The sequence below is a fragment of the Trichosurus vulpecula genome, chromosome 1, assembly GCF_011100635.1.
Source record: "Trichosurus vulpecula isolate mTriVul1 chromosome 1, mTriVul1.pri, whole genome shotgun sequence".
Classification (NCBI taxonomy): Eukaryota; Metazoa; Chordata; class Mammalia; order Diprotodontia; family Phalangeridae; genus Trichosurus; species Trichosurus vulpecula.
Window position 1 is genome coordinate 512,928,425 of NC_050573.1, and position 18,713 is coordinate 512,947,137.

Here is an 18,713-nt window from a genome sequence, read left to right on the forward strand (position 1 = left end):
TCAAAGTTCTCCTTAAAGAAATAAAAACTTGCTGGAAACTACCATGCTTTAAAAGGAGAAATAAATTACCCTGCTTTTGGATTTTATCCCCCCACACCAAGTACCTTCTCTGCCCCAACTTTTCAACTTCCTTTTGGGTGTTGTCTTCTTTCTCCATTAGATTGTAAGCTTTTTGAAGGCAGGTACTATCTTTGTATTTGTATTCCCAGCACTTAGCACAGTGACTGGCACAAAGTAGATGTTTAATAAATGTTTATTGATTATTTCATTAATCGAGAATAGTCAGTACTCATGACTGGACATGTCAACATAATAAAAACAACAGTACTACATAGGTTAATGCTGTACCAATCAAAATGTCAAAGCAATACTTGGCAGAACTTGATAAAACTAATATGGAGAAATAGATGTTTGGCAATATAAAAGGAAATAATAAATAGAATTAAAGGGGAAATAGCATTTCCAGACTTTAAACTATAACAAAACAGCAGCCATCAAAACTATTTGGTATTGGTTAAAAGATATAGAGTTAAATCATTAGAAGACACTAGACAAGGGAGAACCAGAAACAGTGGAACTCAATAATCTAATATTTGATAAAGCAGAAGACAAATTATTTCGGAAGGAACTGACTGCTTGATACAAACTACTAGGAAGACTGGAAAGCCCTCTGACAGAAATTAGGCTTATATCAACACCTTAAGCCGTATTGCACAATAAATTCTAAATAGATACAAGACCTTAATATTAAACATAATGCTGGGGGAAGCTAGGTGGCACAGTGAGTAGAGCACCGGCCCTGGAGTCAGGAGGACCTGAGTTCAAATCCAGCCTCAGACACTGACACATGTACTAGCTGTGTGACCTTGGGCAAGTCACTTAACCCCAGCTGCCCTGCCAAAAAACCAAAAAAAAAAAATGCCATAAAATTAATAAAAGCTGATCACATACCTTTCACAGCTATGAGTGCAAATGTATTCCTAACCAAACAAGGGATAGAGGCAATCACAAAAGATGAAAAGATGATGAAAAGATAAAACTCTGATTACATAAAACTGAAAAGTTTCTGCACAAGCAAAATTAAAAGGTAAGTAGGTGTATGGGAGATATGAAAATCTTTTCATCAAATTTTTCTAACTTGGTTTCCAATATATATAAACAACTAACAAGCACATACATAGAGTGTCCCAAAAGTCTAGGTGTCTAATAGATACAACGTCAAAGGATATGAACAAATAGCTTGCAAAAGAAGAATTGCAAACTATTAACAACTATATGAAAGAATATTCCAAATCACAAATAATAGGAGAGATGCAAATTGAAATAACCCTGAGGTTTTGGCTGATACCCAAGAGACTGGGAAACATGACAAAAGATGGGAAAAGTCAATATTGGAGGGGTATGGGGAAGAGAGGAAACACTAGAACATTGTTGGTGGAATTGTAAATCAATACAACCACTTTTAAAGCAATTTTAAATTATGTGAATAAAGTTACTAAAATGTCCATATCCTTTGATTCAGAGACTCCACTACTAGGTTTATGCCCCAAGGAGTTCATTTATAAGAAGAAAATCTCATATATATTAAAATATTTAGACCAACACTTTATTAGGTGCCTATGGGTGGGCAAATATTGATTAGTTTTGTTCTTTTTTTCTCAAAAAATAAACTATTTGTTACTTGGGATAGTTCTCTGGCAGGGGAAAGGGAGAGATATGGAAGAAAATTTTGGTAATGTACAAAAAGAAAAGATTAATAAAATTCATTTTACAAAAGAAACTAGCTATATCTGTTAATACTGCTTAGTAATTTGTACTTTTAACATCCACTATGGTAACTAAATATATCACAGGACATACATTTCATGTCATTTAAATAAATGATTCCTTAAATGGTCACTTGTCCCTAGGGATTATATTGAAAATCCCAACATAAATCTAAACTCTTATCATAGGGTACAATTTGCAATTCTGCTCAGACTAGATAGGAAAACACAAATTTTAACAATATCTTGTTTTAAGTGAAATTGACTCACAAGAGCCATAATTATATCCCTAACTAAGCTGATGATAAACTGTTTGATTTACAGGAAGATTTACTGAATCATTTCTTTTGTTCTAAACTCATATTTCTTTTTATTATAAAGCACTTGATTCCTTCTTACCTCCCTCACACACATACACTTGTGGGGCAGGGGTGAAGAAGAAAAGAAACACAAAATTCTTATAACAAATAAACATAGTCAGCAAAACAAATTCCCACATTAGCAACATCCAAAAATGCATGTCTCATCCTTATTAGTTCATCACCTTTCTTGTGAGGTAAGCACCATTCTTCCTCATTGATTTGGTCATTTATTACAACATTGACGTTATAGTATAAATTCTCATTCACCTCCATATAAATTTCCCCAAGATTTCTCTGGAACTGTCTTTTCATTTTTTTACAGCAAAATAATATTCTATTACATTAATATGCCATAATTTTTCTGTCTTTCCCCAATTGATTCCCCCTTGTTTTCCAGTTCTTTGCCACTACAAAAAGAGCTGATATAAATATTGTGTGTGTGAGTGTGTGCGTGTGTGTGTGTGTGTGTGTGTGTGTGTGTGTGTATGTGTGTTCTCCCTCTTTGATCTCTCTGGGACATAGGTCTAGTAATAGGTCAAAGGTTATATACAGGTATTTGGGGGGGCATACTTAAAAATTGCTTTCCATAATGCCTGAAGCAATCTATAGTTCCCCCAAAAGCGTATCAATGTGTCTTTTTTCCCATAATCACTCCACCATTTGTTATATTCCTTTTTTGTCAACTTAAACAATATAATGAGTATTTCTTGTTCTGCTAATCTGAGTATTTTACTTCTTGCAATTATTCATGCATTTCATTTAAATTGGTTTTATTGTCATACAATTGAAGAAATTGTACCAAATATTAAATAATAATGTTCTTTATTTCTAATAATTCTAGTAATATTCTTTATTTCTTTTGTTTTAATTTTTCTTTTGATACTGGCAATTTGGCTTTCTACTTTCTTCTTTTCAGTCAAATTAGCTAATGGTTCATTTGTTGTTTAGTTTTCAAAAAACTAGCTCCTAGCTTTATTTATCATTTCAATGTATTTTTCTTTCCATTTTGTTGAGCTCTTCTTTTATATTCGGGATTTTTAGGGTTTTTAAGTGTTAGTTTTCTTTCTTGTTTTATTTTTTACATTGCATGCCCAATTCATTGATCAGTTCTTTCTGTTTTATTACTTAAATACATGGGTGTACCACAAGGCTCAGTCCCTGAACTTCTGCATTTTCCATTTATACGATTTTGGATGGTGATTTCATCAGCTCCTGTGGATTTAATTATGTCTGTACTGATGATTCTCAACTCTACTTATCAAGCCTTAATCAATCTACCAGTCTTGCATCTCTTCCTGCCATTAGACATGTCAAACTGTTTCACCAATAGACATCTTAAAGTCAAGATGTCCAAAACTGAATTCATTACCTTTCTCCAAAAACCTCCTCTCCTTCCAAACTTCTCTATTATTGTTAAGGGCACCACCATCCACACAGGACCCCAGGGTCAAAACCTGAGTATCATCTTTGACTCCACAGTCTCTCTCAACCCCCGTATCCAACCTGTTGCCAAGACCAGTTGATTTCACCTTTGCAACACTTCTTTATTATGTTCCGTTCTCTCCTTTAATACTATGACCATCTTGGTACACACCATCATCAGTTCACACCTGGACTACTGTAATGGCCTGCTGGTGAGTCTGATTGCTATAAGTCTCTCCCCACTGTATTCCATTTTCCATTCAGCCCCCAAAGCAATTTTTCTAAAACACAAGTCTGACCATGTCACCCACATACACAATAACTTCCAGTGGCTAACTATCACCACCAGTATTAAATACAAACTTCTCTGTTTGGCGTTGGCATTCAAAGTTATTCATAACTAACCCCTTCCCAACCTTTCTAGTCTTCTGAAACCTATAACCCACCTCCCTCCACGTTCTCTTCAATACAGTAACACTGCTTTCTTTGCTATTCCTAGAACACAAAATTCTATCTCTTGGCTCCAGACATTTTTACTAGCTGCACCCCATGCCTGGAATGCTCTTGCTCCTCATCTCTGCCTCCTGGTTTCTCTGGCTTCCTTCAAGTACCAGCAAAAATCCCACCTTGTACCAGCAGTCTTTTCCAGTCTCTCTTATTTCTGGTGATTTCCCTCCATTGTTTCTTACCTCTTTATCTCTTACATATCTTGTTTGTACCTAGTTATTTGCATGTTCTCAGCCCCATTAGATTGTGAGCTTGAGGGCAGGGACTCCCTTTGCCTTTCTTTGTATCCCCAGAGCTTAGCACAGTGCCTGGCACATGGTAGGCTCTTTCTCCCACAGTTTAGTTGTAGTGTAGAATGTGTTCAGGGAAGACTAGTTCCTCTAGTGTGAACACTGCTTAGCCCTTTTCAGGGCTGCTTCCCACCTTTGGTGTCCACCTGATTCAATCAACTCTTACCTGTGACTCCAAGAAGCTGTAGTATGCCCAGTGGCCACAGCCCAGTAAACCATTTTGTCAGGTGGGTTAAACTAGGTTGAGGGTAACCAAGGGGTCTCAAATCCTTCCATGAGATGGAGCAGGGGGTGGGGTGTTTATCCTAAGCATATGAAGACTTCCCCCAGTGGAATGGGCAGATGAAAACAATTTGTTCCAATAGCCACAAGGGCAGCTAAAGCACTTCTATGGAGTGCTTAGAGCTTGGTTAGACATCAAATATGCCAGGGTCACCCACTGCATCCTGAGCTATCACCAGTCATCTTGAATTTGTCTTGCCACTAGCTTTGATGACTCTGGAAGAGAGAATGAGGCCAACAAATTCCAGCAACTTAAATTTCACTTACCTCACTTAAGTTCAATTTACAAGCAAATCAAAAGACATCACCCATACCATTTTAGCATTTTTACCTATCTCAAAGTCCTGTGGAAACAGGCAAGTGATGAAGCAGCAGGTGCAGATACACTGCGAACTGTATTGACAATCTTGCACAAAGGAGACCCAGGCCATAGGGTTGTCTTCTCATTGGAAGCAGCAGTGGGATTTTTCAACCCCCTGAGTGTCCCAACAGTCTTTTAAAGACCATACTGGTCACCTCCTGGTGTGAAGAAGGAGCTAGAAAAGGTGCCTTAAAAATTGTCTGCTTTATCCAACCCTGGCCTACTTACCACAGCAGGCTGGGATGCCACCCTGCAGTTGAAACACAAAAAAAATTTACAAAAGCTTCTGCAAAGATGATTCCACTCACCATCAGTACATGGAATGTGTACACACTTATGGACAACGTGAAACCAGTAGACCAGAAAGATGAATAGCTCTTGTTTCAAGAGAACTCAGAAGGTATTACATTCAAATAGCAACCCTGAGTGAAACAAGGCTGGCAAATGAAGGCCAGCTTACTAAAGTTAGAGCTGGATAAACATTTTTATGAAGTGCCCAGAGTGAAGGGGAGTGCCATGAATCTGGCATAGGTTTTGTAATCAAAACTAACCTAGTCAACAAGCTTGTATGCTACCAAAAGGAATGAATGACAGGCTCATGACAATGTGATTGCCACTTGCAGGAAAGCAACACACCACCATCATTAGTACATATGTTCCCCCCATAACCAAGATGAGGTCAAAAGTTTTTTATGAAGACCTGGAGACCCTTATCATCAATGTGCCAAAAGAGAACAAGCTTATAATTCTGGTTGACTTTAATGCAAGAGTAGGCACATACTACCAGGCATGGCAGAAAGACCTATGGAGGAATCGAGTTGGAAACAGCAACAGCAATGATCACTTACTACTGAAGACTTGTGCATCTCATGACCTTCTCATCACCAACTCTGTCTTCTGTTTACCTGAATGCAATAAAATTTTGTGGATACACTCTCACACTAAACATTGGTTTTAATAGGCTATGTCATCATAAAGAGGAGTGCTGGACTAATCATAGACTTATCCTCTCCAAACTAAATATTGTAATTCACCAAAAGCAGTAATCCAAAGGCAAGAAAACTACCAGAAAACAATGTAAACAAATTGAGTGCTTTTCAAAGCAGGAACAGTTTGTTGCTAACTTGGATGGAAAGCTGAGCTAACACACAGTTGGCAACAGTAAAGAAGAAAAGGAGTGAGCAGCTTTCAGAGATTTGGTGCACAGAACTAGATTTACTCATCTGGGTCAGAACACTCACAAACATCAAGATTGGTCTGATGAAAATGATGGGAAAATTCAGAAGCTGCTAAAATGACAAACAAGAATTTCACAGGGTTTACCAGCAGGATAGTTCATCCATCTCTAAGAAGGCAGCATTTAACCACCAAAAGTAAAGTACAAACAAAGCTTAGAGAGATGCAGGATTCTTGGCTCAGTAAGAATGCCGATGAAATTTAGTTTTGCACTGATAGTAACAACCAAAAGCATTTTTATGATGCTCTGAAGGCTATTTACAGGTCAAAGACCTTTGGTGCATCTCAACTACTCACTGCTGATGGAGGGAGCCACATTGGTTAGTGACAAGAACATGATCCTGGAGAGATGAGCTGAATATTTCTATGATGTTCTCAATAGACCATCATCAATCAACTGACGCTGAAGCCATTGACCATATACCTCAGGTTGAAGTCAATACCCCTCCAGCTGAATTTCCAACAGGCTTTGAATGCCATTAGGCACCTCTCATGTGGCAAAGTGCCGCTGCTTCCATCTCAGCAAAGATTTACAAGGCAGGGGGTTCATTGCTCATACAAAAGCTGACTGAAATTTTCCTAGTTATATGGCAAGAGGAGTTTACCCCCCAGGAATTCAAGGATGCTGCTAATGGCCATCTATACAAAGGAAAAGGAAATAAGATGCTTGTGACAACCACAGTGGGGTCTCTGTCTTAATCATTGCTGGCAAGATTCTTGCCAAACACCTCCTTAGTAGGTTGATCCTTCACCTGATCCTCCACTACCTGAGAGCCAGTGTGGCTTCAGAAAGGGCCAAGAAATGGTCAATATGGTGTTCGCTACCTGACAACCACAGGAGAAATGCCAGGAACAGAACAGATCTGTACACAACATTCATTGGTCTAACCAAGGCCTTTGATACTTTCAGTCATAAAAGTTTGTGGAAGATCATGGCAAAATCTGGTTGCCTGGAGAAATTCATCAGTATCATATGCCAGTTCCCCAATGACATGCTTGCATGGGTTTTGGATAATGGACAATGTTCTCATGCTTTCTCAGTCACCAGTTGAAGCAGTGCTATGTGCTTGCTCCCATGCTTTTTAGTATGAGATGCCTTCACTGAGGACAAAAATGGCATCAAGGTCAGCTACCACACCGATAGTAAACTATTTAACTTGAAAAAGCTACAAGCCAACACTAAGAGGGAGGGAGAATTGGTACATGACTTTTTATTCACAGATGATTGTGCAATCAGTGTAGCCTCTGAGGCTAAGATGCAACAAAGCATAGATTCATTCTCTGCTGTTTGTGCTAATTTTGGCCCAAAATTAACACCAAGAAAAAGCAGATTCTCCACCAGCCAGCACCACACTATCCATATGTGGATCCATTGGTTACCGCAAATGGAGAAGTTTTGTATACTGTGGATAAGTTCACTTATCTTGGCAGTATGCTTTCTAGGGATGTACACACAGATGATGAGATTGATGCACACGTTGTCAGAGCTAGCTCAGTGTTTAGGATGCTCTTAAGGAAAGTGTGGGAAAGAAGAGGCATTAGACTGCCTACCAAACTGATGGTCTACAAAGCCCTTTTGCTGACTTCATTGCTGTATGCCTGTGAAACCTGAACGGTACGCCAGCGTCATGCCGGGAAAATGAATTGCTTCCCTTTGAATTGTCTTAGGAAAATCTGAAGACCACCTGGCAAGATAAAGTCCTGGACACTGAGGTCCTTTTTCAAGCTAAACTACCAAGCATTTGAACGCTACTGCAAAGAGCTCAACTATGATGAGCTAATCACATTGTTTAAATGACATATTGTTTGCCTAAAAGACTATTTTATGGAAAACTAACACAAGGCAGGTGCTTACATGGTGGTCCGAAGAAGAGATACAGGGACACTCTCAAGGTCTCTCTAAAGAACTTGGGAATCAATTGTGTGATATTGGAGATGCTGGCAAAGAACGACTCAGTATGGCATTCCCAAATCAAAGATGTACTGTGCTCGACAGAAATGTGAGATGCACAAATTTAGAGACATCTCCACTCCATATGTTCAAATGGACTATTTATTCCCAACTTGGGGTAGAGCATTCCAAGCTCATATTGGTCTGATCAACCACAGTCAGACATGCTGTACTTTTACTCTAACATAGTGCTGTCATTTTGGTCCTCTTCGAGAATAAAGGACAGCAACTAACCAAACTGCTGGGGCTACTAAGGCCATGCTGGACTCAGCCTGAAACTACTAGAGATTGGTCTCTTTGCTGTGCTATGACGGTTTCAACACAATTGAGATTCAAACTGTGTTTTCTAAAACTGGGAGTGCAAGGCTGAACCACCTAGGATGCCCCAAGGTTGCTCTTGCAGTTGGGCTCAGACAGCTTGATGTGACAGTAGCTGCTGTTTGGCTTAGACTGGGAGTATAACACTAGAGCCACCTAGAATGCACCAAAATTAATTTCCTACATGGAAGGCTCCATGTGGACTGGGTCTGGGTACAGCAGAACTCAAACAGGTAGAACAAGAAGTGTCCTGAAGGCTCCAGGGGTCCCCTATAGATCACTCTCTGCACTTCGTTCTTTACCAATCCCAGTTTGTCCATTCCAAGATCTTTGTAGGACTCTGGAATCCCTCTGTGGATTTCTGGGTGGAGTAGGGGAGTCTAGTCATGGTCCCATCTTTTAGAAGAGTAGTACATCTGTAAGCCCTGACAGAGTATTTGAGATCTTTTATGACTTTACACAATACCATAGTCCCACCTATTCTTTGTATGTAAAAAATTTGTCTTTGACATTCTCTTTGTCAAATTATTTCCTATAAATGATTTCCAGATATAGGCACAACAAGAAACACACTTTGTAATCAATGCAAAGCAACAGGAAACTTGAGACACACACTCATTTTTTAAAACAAGCATCTCACTAAAACCAAAGAGATCTTAGCAACTATTTTTTTAAAAACGTTGTAATGAAAGACATGGGTAAAGTAGTGTGGCCATCAGCCTTCTATAGTACCTACCTCATAAGAAACAGTGTGGTATAGAGGGTAGTAAAGACAATCTGGGTTCAAGTCCCTCCTCTAACACATACTGGTCATGTTACCCTAGACAAATTGCTCAACCCTTCAATGGCCCCAAGCAGCTCATTAAGATTATACACATTGACTATCTGTATTGGTATAAGGAATTTCCTCACTGAGAGCTCTCTACACCAATGAAATCATAAATGTAGACACCCCCCCCCCCAAAACAGTACCTATCTTACAAGGTTGCTGAGAGATTGAAAGGATTTAGCATTAAATGAGAGTAATTGCTTTGCAAATTTTAAAGTATTGTCTTCATATTTTGCTGGTCTTGAATTCAGACATACTTGGATTCAAATCCTACTTCTATCACTTACTAGCTATGTATACAGTTTCTTCATGTCTTTTGTTCTATAATACAGTAGCGATTCTGTTTATTTTAAGTCTGTGGGCAATGTGAAAAGCTATACATCAAGAGATTTTTGTGAAGACATTTAAGATAATATAATCTTTTTAGAAACTCTAGAAATTAAAGGGAGAAGTCAGTGCAAATGTTCAATCTTAATCTCTTCTTAAAAGCTTTAAATCCATATCTATCATTCTTTAGCCACAGGTATGAACAGAATGTTCTCCCTTGGACAATACAAATGTCAAAAGCGGATTCCTCCAATAAAGTACAAACAATGAGAGGCATGTTTCCCTACAACTTATGTCTCCAGACACATTTAGACAAAGGAAAAATAATCATTTAGATCTTTGCCCATCAAAATGGGAATGTCACAGATCCTTTCCTAGCTTCATTCTTTTTAGTTTTTCAACTTTCTATGTCATTATTCATATAGATAAATGACATTATTTGGCTTTTCAAGATTGCAAAATACTGAATAAATAGTCTCCTTTCTTGGGAAAATTCACCATATAAAAAATTGAGAGACAATATTTTAAATGAACAAATTTTGCTACTTATAGAATTAGGTTACTTGAAAAATTAACTATTCCCAACAAAAATTCTACTCATTGTCCTTTATATTTTATTGACTGTTCATGATTTCAGAAAAGACCTAGAGGAAGGCTGGGTAAATCCTCTATGAAAATCTAAGAAAGGATATTGACAAGGATTGTAATGTATCAAAAAGCATGCATGGGTTGTGATCTGTACTGATAGAAGGAGTACCCATTTTATGTGTGTATGTATTTATATGCATATATATGTTGGAAATTTTTAATCATGTATTTATTATCTTTTCACTACTTTTCCTTACGTGTACTCAGTTCCTGATTTGTAAATTAAAAATGTTTAAACTTTATTATCTGGAGTTTCACTCTCTTAAAAAATGAGGGGAATGAAATAAAGAGAAAGACAAAGATGGAAAAAATTGAAAATGAACATTTTGCTTTCTTTTTCTCTAGCTAAATATACATGTATAAATGAAAATGGCAGTACTGTAGGAATACCTTCAATATCTCCTATAATGCTGTAGATCAGATGGTAATGAGTCACTGGGCAGTACTAGAAATTTCTAGGCACAGAAATAATTATGTTCCAAAACCAAAAAAAAAAAAACAAGGAAAGCAATTTTTAAGAAATCTTACCTTGTAATCTGAGTTCTTGTACCAAAGTCAAGAGACCTCATTGAACGTAAAACTTCCAAGCAGCCCAAATACTGAAGAAGGAAAAAATAAAATGTAAATGGCAAGCACTGAAAATTTTTTAAGAAGAAAACTGTCTGAATAAAATCATAGCAATTTAAGTGATTGTATACATTTCTTAAATTTTAATGACATATTTTCCTTATGGAGCTTACAACATTTCTTTTTTAATTATTTTTTCAGTTATAGTTCTTGAGTTAATTTCAGTCATGCCCAACTCTTTCTGGCCCTGTTTAGTGATATAGGGCTCAATATTGCCTCTGACATTTATTAGAGATTAGAGATTTATTAGAGATTCTCAGCAAGTCACTTAATCTCTCTCAGCTTCAGTCAGTCAACAAACATGTATTAAATACTCTTTGTCAGGCATTGTACCAAATTCTGGGCATATAAACAAAGCTAAAGGACAGTCTCTACTTTCAAAGAGCTCATGTTCAAATGAAGGAGACTAGATGGGAACAACTATGTACAAACAGGATTTATACAGGATAAATTGACGATAATTAGCAGGGTGAAGGTACTAGCATTAAGGGAGATCCAGAAAGGCTTATCGTAGATGTGGGGTTTTATCTGGGACTTGAAGAAATTCAGAAGGCAGAGATGAGGAGCGAGAGCATTCCAGGCTTAGAAGACAGCCACATCCCCAAATAAGGCCTTCTGACCTAGTAAACTTTAGAAGTCCAAACCACACACCCACGGCCATCTGTGTTTTGATCTTCATGGAAGACATCGATCCTATTTCCTATTCTGACCTATGACACAAAACATTACCCTCTTCACTGTGTTCATCTAATGAAAATTAGCCCTGTGCACATATTTGTCCTCAACCTCCAATCTCCCACCCCAGCTTCTCAAAACTAATTGAGGAGTGTTTGCCCTTTGGCTTTACTTGTACTTATCCTGTTCCGCTTTTGTGAGAATTCCTGCTGTACTCTTTCCTTTTATTACCATGTTCCCTCTTATTTGCAGATCTCCTGACAATAAGGGGATGTTCACAGAAAGGTGGCACAAGAATGCATAAGATAAGGAGTGTAAGGGAGCAAATGGGGATAGATTGGAACCTAAAAGACCATTTTTCCATTTTTCTCTATTCTTGGACCTCTAGGTAACTAACTGATTAGCATAGTTTCAGACACACCATACCCAGGGAATGGGCTACTGGACCTAGATGGCTCTGGAGGAGAAAATGAGGCTGGTGACCTTGCACAGCCTGCCCTCGCTCAAATCAAAGTCAACTGCAAGTCATGTCAGCATTTCCCTGATGTCATGGTCCTCTTTGCGAATGAAGGACAAACACAACACAACAAGCCAGGGAACATAAGGGGGACAAACCTTACTGATTACCCTTTCAGGTAACTAGGTGGAGGCAGGGAGAGAAATGTTTTAGTGTGGGAATCTTTACTGATAGGGAAAAAAGCACCTGAAATCTGAAACTACCATGATGGCACTGTCTTATTTCATATCAAAGTAGTGAGGACTAAACTAAGTACAAATATAAGCAATGAAAGCCCTTCTCCAATCTTTTATGTTCTATAGGCTGGCAGTATCAAATTCAAATATAATTTGGGCCACCAATCCATACCTAAAATCTCTATGGATACATATCGTTTTAGTTTTTAAATGTAATGTTATGTATGTTTTATTTGTTTTTACTTATTTTGTCAAATATTTCCCAATTATTTTTTAATCTGGTTCAGGCAACACTCAGCCTGCAGGCTGTGTCTTCGACACCTCTGCTATAAGCAACCCCATCATGGGAGAAACTTGTGTCCTCCTTAAAGTTCCTGCCCACAGTTTCTTCCTTCCTACTCCCAGAGACTTATTGTACTAACATGTCTCTTGCTCATATAATCAACAGAATTTGGATTTCTAGATGACAACCTAAAATGACACATTCCTAGCCAGAGATAATGACTGATAAGAATTTATTTTCCAGGTGTCTTACAAATCTAAATCAAATGGGCTTTAAAGGATGAGGGAGATAGAAAACCACTTATGTATATCTCCTAAATTAGATACTATAGAGATAAACCATAAAGAGGGATGAAGAATAGCAGCTGAGAAATCTGTCTCACAGGATACAGGATCCAAGAATGAGGCAAGGAGAAAAAAACCCAGGGCTTTGAATGTCTATACACAAAAGCCCAAAGTGTAGGCAACAAACAAGAGGAACTAGTAGTCTTAGCAGAAAAAGATAAATTAGACCTCATGGGTGTCTCTGGGATTAGTGGGTTGTTTTATGAGAGAAAAATTCTTTTTTTTTGGTTCTTGTGTCAAGTTACTGCTGCTGAAATAAATCTACCACAAAGGAGATTAAAAACCCAGGTTTTACTGTGCTTAAGAACAGGTTCAGGAGGTAGGAAAAAATAACAACCCTGAGCCCTGATTGGAGATTGTGAAAAGCTTTCATAGAGAAAATTACAGCAGAGTAAAAGAGAAATAAATTGTTTTACATGTTACAGTATTATACATTCTTTTAGACTATAAAAGTTATAATGGGTAGGGTCCTAATCCCACCCTTTCTTAATGTCATAAAAGTTGAACAAATTTAGTTAAACAGAGTCATGATCTCATACATTCCCTAAGGAAACAAACCTAATTAAACAGACTCCATAGGTAAACTAAGTCAGCTTATAGATTAAACTACATTTAGAGGGTTCACAATGGGCTGATTGAGAGGGAAGATTTGCCTGTCACCAAGATATCCAAGGAGTCAGGAACAATTATGATACTTCCTCTGATTTCTTATCTGAGGAATATTTGAGGCCTTAAGTAAATTTTCACATCCCATGGGACAGGTTTCAGCCAACTCAGTAACCTCCTAACTAGGAGAAATGGCCCTGACCTGCCCCCTCATAATAAAAATTAATAAAAGGAAATCCAAGACAAAAAGTATCAGTTGAAACATATGACTGAACTATAGCTCTGGACAGGTATACTTTGTTCAAAAGAAAAAGGATAGGAATATTAAGAAGGTATACTCATATGAGGAAATCTAGAAAAGGGAAGCATGATAGAGAATATTTGGGTTTAGGTCCAAGAAGAAGAAACACAAGTGATTTTGTCATTGGAGCATATTACAGACCACCTAAATAGAAAGGGGAAATAGGTAAGAAATTGGGAGAACAAATCACAAGCCTGGCCCAAGAGAGGCACTCTATAATAGTGATGGGTAAGTTCAATTACTCCATAAATTATTTGATTTGCAGTTGTGATAATTTCATCCCTCAAAATGTGGAGTAACCAACAATGAGAAATTCTATCCAGGATGTGATTCTCACTAGCAAAGAACCTGTTTCTGGGGTGGAAATGATGGGAAGCTTGTAGGGAAAAGCTGGCTCCATCTTAAGAGTTTGTGGTAGAGAAGAAAAATTCCAGGCATTGTCTGACACACACTCTAGATTTTGAGAAAGTAGATTTCAATAGGTTCAGATAGGAACACATAGACAAAAAATGTTTCAGGAGAAGTCAAGCCAGGAGGAATAGGAAACATTTAAAAATAAATTCTGAAGACCAAAGGAAAACAATTCCAGGAAGGAGGAAAACTGAAATTTGTCTGAAGAGGCTAATGAGGATGCATAAAGAACTCACCACCCAAATTTGATTTCAAGTCACATCAATGTGTATTTATTAAATGCTAGTTATGTGCCAGGTACCGTGCCAAGGGCTGTGGAGACAAATACAAGCCAAAGTTTACTTTCTGATGGGGGAAGACAACATTAAAGGAAGCTAAAGTGAGGGAGGAGAAAATGTATCCACATGGGGGTATCATGGCAAAGTCTGGAGAATGAAGGACAACTGGTCTAGGCCCTTCTACAAAACAGAAGGTGCAGAAAAAACTCACAAATGGGAGAAGAAGGCTGAAGGGATGGGAGAAGAAAGCAGGTGAGGCATGATGACAAAGTTTAGAGAGTAAGGCATAGTTTGGGTCTGTCCTCAAAATGGATGTTCCAAGAGGAACTCACCAAAGAGAGGAGATCTCAGAGGTGGAGGATATTTAAAATTATTTTCAAATGGATGTTTAAAATGGAATAAGGCCTAATGATATAAAAGAACTATAGGAACATGACACAGTTCTATAAGTAGTGTCAGGAGTGCTAAAGCTTGGAGTCAGTTGAGGTTTGTAAGAGAAGCTAAAGACAACAAAAGGGGCATATTTGGCTATCTTGAGAGAAAAAGAAGAGCCAAAGAAGGTATAAGACCTTTACTTCAGGTAAATGGGATGATAATTGACAAAAGAGATTAAGCAGAGATTCTCAAATCTTTTTTTGTTTCCTCTGCAAAGGACTTTTACATTGTGAGTGACTGAACAAAAATAATTATCAGGAAGTTGACACCCATGTGAATAAATGGGACAAAGAGAACACCTAGTTGCTATTAATGAATTCTAGTCAATTGGCCAGATAAAATCTATCTTTGGGGGTCTGAAAATACTGATAACTCTTATTGCTGAGCTAATGTCAGTGACATTTGAAAGATCATGAAAAATAGAATACATACCATGAAACTGGAGAACAAATTATACCCTAATTCTCAAAAAAGAGAAGGGAACAGACTAAAACTCTAAGCCAGAGAACTTGACTCTGATTCCTAAAAAAAACAATTTTAGAATAGATCATTAAAGAGATGCTTGACAAAGATCTATAAAGGGAAGGAGAAATTACAAAGCATGATTTCATCAAGAACAGGTCATAAAAGACTATATTTCCCTTTTTGACAGGATTACTAAAATAGTAGATGAGGGGAATGCTGTGAGTATAGCTTACCTGTATTTTAGCAAAGCTAAACAAGCACCATAAGGTTATAACCTTAGGAATTAACACTGGAAAATGCCCGTATTTAATGTAATCATTCATGGGATAGGAGTCAGAAAGTGAGGCAAAGGAGACTTCTGTTAAGGAAAATAGATGATGTACCCTAAACAAATCTATAGGTGAACAATGAAGGGTAGGTGACACCTTTAGTCTTGCAGCAAGAAAAGTGGCTACAGGAGAGAAGAAGAGGTAAAAAAAAGGAAAGAATTTTAAAAGGGTGAATGAAAGAGGAAAGTCTCAACCCAATTTGGTTTTGGGAGATGCCAGTGAAAATCATTCACTTGGGGAACAAGATATGTGTTTGTAAAGAAAGAATAGACCTTAGAAAGACCTTAGAATCGGTCAAATCTGGGGCAAGCTGTTGCAAAGTAGGACCACTTCTTCTGAGAGAGTTTTATTACTCTATGGACAACTTCTTTTCTCAGGATAAAGGAAATTAGAGCTCCTAGAAGAACTGGAACCAAGAATGGTGGAAGGATATGGATCTAGGAAAAATATTGCACGGCAAATGGGAAGTAGAATGATCATGGGAAGAGTAATGGATAGAAATGGACCAAAGACTATGATTTGAGACCCAAGGAAATTTCCACCTTGCATGGGTGGAAATGCATCATTTCTATCCTCATTGCTGCCCTTGTTAATTGATACTTCTAATATGAAGGTACAATGGGGCAAGGGGGAAGGAGCAAAGTAGCAAGACGCACAAATACAACAAAATAAATTGGTTAGGAAAGGGGACTCAAATTGGGTATATTAGATATTTTAATTCCATTCCACAAGGAACATAGAAATTTTAAAGTGTGTGTATATATATATGTATATATATATATGTGTGTGTGTGCATGTATGTATGTATGTATATAACAGACATACATGAATGAAAGAATGGCCGTTCAAAATAAACGAAAAGGGCAGAGAATTAATATAAGGAATGAGGTATAAAAATCCTTAGAAAATGGTACAAAACAATAATAAATTAAAGAACCTGGAGGGAGGAGAAGAGAAAGGATTTGAATTACCTACTTAAATGAGAAGAGAAAATGAGAAGAATTATATAGCTAAATAAAAGAAAGAAAAATACATGAATAAGTTAAGTAAAACTCCAGGACTAGGAAAAAGGATGAAAATTAGAGAAGATGACAGAGCCTATGAGAAAAGGGTTGTATCAAAGTAGATTAAGCAAAATCTTAGGGGGAAGGTACTGACTTAAATTAAAAGGGAAAAGGAACCTCAAAAAAATCCCAATTTAAATAAGACCACATTGTACTTTTACAGAAATTGATCATGTATTAAAACACCAAAAATTGTAAATAAATGCAAAAGGGCAGAAATACTGAACACGTTTAAAGAGTAGGTTTGGTATTTCTTACATGGCAATAAAAATAATTTCTCAGGAAGGAAAAAGAGAAAGACATAAACCTAAAAGACTTAATAATGAAATCCTAAATAATAAGTGGGTCAAAAGACAAGTTGTAGAAACAAATAACAATTACATGGAAAACAGTTATAATGATAAGCATTTCTAAAATACAACTAAAGCAATCCTCGAGAAAAAAGTAATATTCCTCAAAATATACATTAACAAAATATAGAGAAAAGAAGGATAGTGAACCAAACTGAGAAAGAAAGCAATTGACCAAACATCCTTTATAAGATAAATATGGTTTTAATATCTAAACCAGAGAAGGATAAAACAAAAGAGAATCTTAAACCAATATAACTAGTAAATAGCAATTCAAACATTTGAGCAAAATATTAGGGCAGTTTATCCAAAAGATCGTTAATTATAAGAAAGTTGAATTTGAATCAGAATGAAAAGATGGTACAAAAAAAAAAAACAATGTAATCCCACTAAAAAAAAATCCAACACCACATGATCATCTCAATAGATGCATAAAAGTCTTTGAAAAAGTACAACACATTTATGTTAATGCATAACAAGAAACTGGATTTATGCTTTTTAAAAAAACTAAAAAGTATAGGCATAGATCAGGGGTTGGTAAATTACAGCCTTTGGGCCAAATTTGTCTATGGCCTCTTTTTGTACAACCCACCAGATAAAATGATTTTTACATTTTTAAATGGTTGAAAAAATCAAAAGAGGAATATTTTGTGACATGAGAAAATTATACAAAATTCAAATTTCTATGTCCACAAATAAAGTTTTATTGGAACACAGCTAGACTCATTCATTTACATATTGTCTATCACTGCTTTCATGTTGCAAAGGCAGGGTTGAGTAGTTGTAGAAGAGACCATATGTGGCGCTCACATAACTTCACATTGCTGCTTGGTGGCCCAAATTACAGTGACGTAGTTATAATTTGCCAGAGTTTCCAATGCCACATGTATTGCCAGACTATAGTATTTTTTTAATTACCAGTACATGTTCATCACGTCAAAATAAGAAGTAAAAGGAAGCTTTATTATAATGTTTCAAGTTCATGCCCAAGATTAAAATTTTTCTGAAGAAAAAGCACCCTCAACTACTATTATCAAACACAAATGGCTTTGGAAATTAACTTTTGCTGCAGACTTGATAATGTTTCTTAAATAATTCAATCTAAAATTACAAGGTAAAACATCACTTACATGGGAAACATACAGTAAATCAATTAAATGACAACTAACTCTGACTCTCAAGTAATGTCAAGCTGCTTTATGTGACACCCTCCCCTCATGCTGTCAAAAGTTTAAAAAAAGAGATCTCCATTTCCATACAAATTTGCAGTAGATATATTTTCCAAGCTCAAACTACAATTCCAGCAGCATTTTCAGACTTCTATGCAAGTGCAAAAGAAATTTTCATATTTCAAAATCCATTTAACTATTAACTTGAGGTGCTAACCTTCCTTCACTTAGAAGCAATTAATCTTCAATGTAATGGCATGCTAAAAGACAAACATCAAAAATAGAATCTAATATAATGGTATAGATGCCTTCCAAGCAATGAATGTGCTCCATTAAAATTATATATTTATGGAGTGATATTAGTATTTTGAAGTGCCTATCCAT

At 36.9% G+C, this 18,713-nt stretch overlaps 1 protein-coding gene across 1 annotated transcript in view; it reads right to left on the reverse strand.

Annotated features, from left to right (window-relative positions):
• The window catches only part of SHC3 (SHC adaptor protein 3), a 172,268-nt gene that overhangs the window by 115,692 nt on the left and 37,863 nt on the right, over nucleotides 1-18,713 (reverse strand). The window contains exon 2 of the mRNA XM_036742329.1: nucleotides 10,828-10,898. Coding sequence (XP_036598224.1) covers nucleotides 10,828-10,898 — 71 coding nt within the window. The remainder of the gene's footprint in view (nucleotides 1-10,827; nucleotides 10,899-18,713) is intronic.